Raw genomic sequence first — 4,418 nt, 5'->3', positions numbered from 1 at the left:
CACTGCACGTGAATTTTAAGGGGATGATTGCTCCTAGTCCTTTCTCCTGCAGCCACAGAGAATAGCCTACATCTATCATCTTTATAACCATCCTTCAGGTATTAAAAGATGGTTATCAAATCCCACCTCAGTCTTCTCCTCTTCAGACTAAACAATCCTAGTTCTTTCAGCCTTTCCTAGTAAGTCATATTTCTCAGGCTTCTAATAATTTTGGTTGCCCTCTGCTGAACTCTTATTTGTCCACATCTTTCTTGAAGTGTAGGGCCCAAAACTGGATGTAGGACTCTAGGTGAGGCCTCGCCAGTGATGAACAGAGTAGGAGAATCACTTCCTTTGACTTGCAAGTGACATTCCTGTTCATACAACCCAGTATGCTCTTAGTTTTTTTGCAACAAGAGCACATTGGTGGCTCATATTTAGATGATGAACAACTGTGACCCAGATCGTTTTTGCAGCACTGCAGCCTAGCCTGCTGTTCCCTAGTCTGTATTTGTGCCTGCAGTTGTTCCATCCTAAGTGCAGAACTTTGCCCTTGTCCTTATTGAATATTATTTAGTTGATTTTGGACCCTTTCTCCAGTCTGTCCAGGTCATTCTGGAGTCGAGCCCTACCCTCCAGTGTCTGGAATTCCACCCAACTTGATGCCATTTGCAAATTCGCTAAACGCGTGCTCAAGCTAATCCTCCAAATCATTAATGGCAATATTAATCAATACTGGGCCTAGGACAGGCCCCTGGGGAATCCCAGTTAATATCTCCATCCAACTGGACCTTGAGCCATTGCTTACTGCTAGTTGAGCACAATGACCCAACCAGTTGTGTATTTCTCTTACAGTACCTCTATCTAGCCTGTATTTCCTTAGCTTACTAATGATGAATCCATGCCGGCTGTTCCTGATCACCTTGTTCTCCACATGCTTAGAAATAGATTCTTTGAGGACCTGCTATATGATATTTCCTGGCATCAAGGTCCAACTGATTGGTCAGTAATTCCCCAGGTCCTCTTTCTTCCCTTTCTTAAAGGTGAACACTACACTTGCCCTGTTCCCTGTGGCCTCGCATGACAACCATGAGTTTCCATGGGTAAGATGCAAGCTGTGGCCTATGGCCAGGCAGTGCCCCTGCTGCACTGAAAATCTTCTGCATCTCTCTTATGTTACTGTGCCATCAGGTTCGTTAAAAAAGACCCGTCTATTCATCAGCACAGTGTGTGTCTCATCAGATAGGGCCTTTGTTAAGGTGTTCCCTGGCTGAAGCCTGCAAAATTGTTTCCATCTTTCTTCCCCTCACAATTTCAGTTACCGTCCTATGTTGACAGCTGCTTGTCACTGGTCCTGCCCCTTATTAGTACATGGATGAAGGCGATTGCACTAGTTCTCAGTAATTCTGTCATCATCTGAAAGGCTTTGAGAATACCACCTAAGGCTTTGCTTCTTTCAATCCCTGATCCTGCCCTCTCACAATAGGTTTCTCTTCAAGTAGACAAAGCCAGATCTGTTTAAAAGTATTTAGGTGTCTAACAGTGCTGAGATGTGAGTAGTGGGATTCTCGAAAAGTGTGCCTAATTCACACTGTCAGGTATCTAGGTTTTAGCTGTATTGGTCTAGAGGAGAAAGCAATCAGGACTCCTGGTAGAGGTGATATCTTTTATTAGACCAACTAGATTTTTGCAAAAAAAAGTCTTTATTTGCAAGCTTTCAGGCACAAACAGCCTTCTTCAGGCATCAGAGAGGTTGTAAAAGTTCTCCTGGGTAGAAATTAAAGTTCATATTTCATAGGAGAGTTGAAAGTGTGGTAATATCTGCTGTTTGGAACAGATCGTTTTAGATGCAGATTAGACTCAGAGAAAAGTTGGAATAGTTGGTTACCTTTAAGTTGTTTGGTGGTAAGCAGGATGTAGTCATATTTCCTTCTGGTTATGGTGTTTCCTGTTTCACAGAGGAGTAAATAGGTGGGGTGCTCTCCTGGGCAGGCATTTCTTATGTGTGAGGTGCCTCTGAGCTCTGTGATGAGGCTCTGTGATGATGCAAATTACCTCGAACAAAGGCAGGAGCAGGATCTCCAGATTCAGGTGGTGAAACTTGCTTCCTTCTTGTAAAATGATGATTTCATTAAAAAAATCAGCAAGAATTCAATATCTTCAATAAAGCTTGCAATTTGATAAAGCCTGCAATTAAAGAATTTTTTTGCAAAAGTCTGATTGGTCTAATAAACGATATCACCTCTACCACGAGTCCTGATTGCCTTTTCCTCTACACCAATACAGCTAGAATCGGATACCTGACACATGAAAGATATCAAGTTTTATCTGATTTTTAAAATGAAATATTCATAATGGAAGAAGCAACATTTAATGCACAGCTTTCAGGTGTAATACTGCTTAGAACTTGGCACCAAAGGGGGAAAGGGCAAGAAATCCCGTGTTCTGCAGATTTTGCCGTTAATAGATTTTAAGGCTATTAATACGTTAATAGATTTTAGAAGGCTTTTTTTTAATTAAGGCGTTAATAGATTTTAGAAGGCTTGATTGCAATTAGGTGCTCTGGCTCCCTGCCTAGCACAAGCCAGAAAAGGTCACCCAATATGCAGTAATTAACTGTACTGAGCCCAATAAGTTGTGAACCAAGAAGACCCAGGAGTTGTGACTGCTGGGCCCGGTGCTCTGTCTACAAGGCTAGCCTGCCTTCCGCAGTATGGGCAAAACGCCCAATGGAAAACCAAAGCTTTTCAGAGCAAAGGCTAATGTGGAATTGCATAGCATCCCTCCCCAGAGTCTGTCTCTGAGTCTGGCACAGGGTCAGGGAACCTGTCTAGAGAGGCACCAGCTTCAGAGAATATATTCAAGCCAGGGAAAGCTGTGGCTGGAGTGAAGCTGGATCCAGGATCTCACAGCCTGCAATGACAGGACTACTGCACTATATTTCCTCAGGTCAGTTTTATCCTGATGCAGAAGAGAAAGCATTTTTAGATCTCATTTTTTTATTTGTAAGACAGAAAACCCATTTTTTGCTCACCTGAGCTTGTGACTGCTCATGCCTGCTCTACCCATGTTTCAAAACCCCTCAGAGAGAACACAGATGCCAATGCTTATTCTCTGGGGACAGGGGCAGGGGCTGGGGTGAATGGGGCCCCAGGGTAGGTTGTGGGATGCTCAGAGCCCAGGAGCGGGGAAGGGGGACTCCCACCACTGTGCAAACCTTGGGAGAGGCCCGGGGAGCACATGCGCCCCAGATTTGTCCGCAGGGAAGAGGTGGGCTGCTGCTGCAGGCTGGGCTCTGTGCCCCACTGTTGCTGTCTAGGGGTTGGCAGTCTAGGGTGGCTGGATGGTCCACAAACAATGGTGTGGGGGACAGGGGTTAGGGGGCTAAAAATAACCTGGTGTCAGGGGGTGGGGGCTAGGAAAAGAGCAGCCCCAGGGCTGGGGCCAGTGGCTGGGTTTTCCAAACCCCAGGGCTGTGCTAGGAACTGTACAGAAGTTCAGTTAGATCAGGTGGCCATATTTAACCCAATCTATCCTTCCCCTAACCTCCCCAAACATCTGTACCTACCCTGTCTGCCTGGCAGAGCCCCACCTCCTGGTTCACGTGTGGTAACACCTATGCCCAGCTCACTGGCCACCAAAAAAACAAGATGCCCAAACCATGCAGACACACACTCCTGAAGCTACAAGGCTTCAACCTCCTCTCTGTCTGCTGTGTTCAGGAGGAGAGAAGCAACAACAGCCAGAAGAACGTAAAACACAATTTTATATCAAACATGTCCAAATATAGGGCTCGTTTTTAAATGGAACGGGGCTTTAGGCACCCAAAACAAAGTAAAGAAGTGATATGAGGCAGGGTACGCCCATGGTTTCCCTCCTCTTGCAGCGTGCTGCCCCAAGGACTTTTAGAAATGGTCTCTGAGACCTGAGTGGCCACATCTTGGATCTCCTGTGATGTGTCCTGTCCTAGAGTTTGCAGAGCTGGAAAGAGAGAGGGAGACAGACATTAGTGAATAGATACTTCCGCCTCCGGGGAACACTGGTCACACATGCTGGCAGCGCCAGAGCAAGGCCATCTCTGGGGAACGCGGCTCTGGTGTGATGTGCGGGTGGACAGTGCACAATGGATGCAGTGTTGCTCCCATCATCTCATCACCAGTATCCTGAACAGCCACAGACTTGTGGTCTCTCTGGGTCCCACACTACAGAAACTCTCACACAGACGTGGCTGTGGCTGCTCCATTGGGAGCTTCCTGCATTCCCAACTGAGGGGAGATGCCAGTTCTGCTGGGCACTGAGCAGCTTTGCTGCCCATGGAGGAAGGTTTAGATTCTCAACAGCTTCCACTGACAAGATTCTCCTGCCTTTCTCACCAGAAACCTTCCCAAGAGCTGCCATTGCCAAGGGGATGTGACTGGGCACTCAGACCTGGTGTGGAA

The 4,418-nt window shown here is 46.4% G+C and overlaps 1 protein-coding gene across 1 annotated transcript in view; it reads right to left on the bottom strand.

Moving 5' to 3' along the window:
• Positions 1 to 3,840: 3,840 nt before the first annotated feature.
• The window catches only part of LOC102387882 (maestro heat-like repeat-containing protein family member 2B), a gene marked incomplete at its 3' end in the record, with an annotated part of 18,585 nt that continues 18,007 nt past the window's right edge, over positions 3,841 to 4,418 (bottom strand). The window contains 1 exon segment of the mRNA XM_025216880.1: positions 3,841 to 3,960. Within this exon segment, the coding sequence (XP_025072665.1) occupies positions 3,841 to 3,960 (120 nt within the window).

Source organism: Alligator sinensis, unplaced genomic scaffold (assembly GCF_000455745.1).
Source record: "Alligator sinensis unplaced genomic scaffold, ASM45574v1 scaffold639_1, whole genome shotgun sequence".
NCBI classification, from domain to species: domain Eukaryota; kingdom Metazoa; phylum Chordata; order Crocodylia; family Alligatoridae; genus Alligator; species Alligator sinensis.
This window is presented reverse-complemented; position numbering and strand designations above follow the sequence as displayed.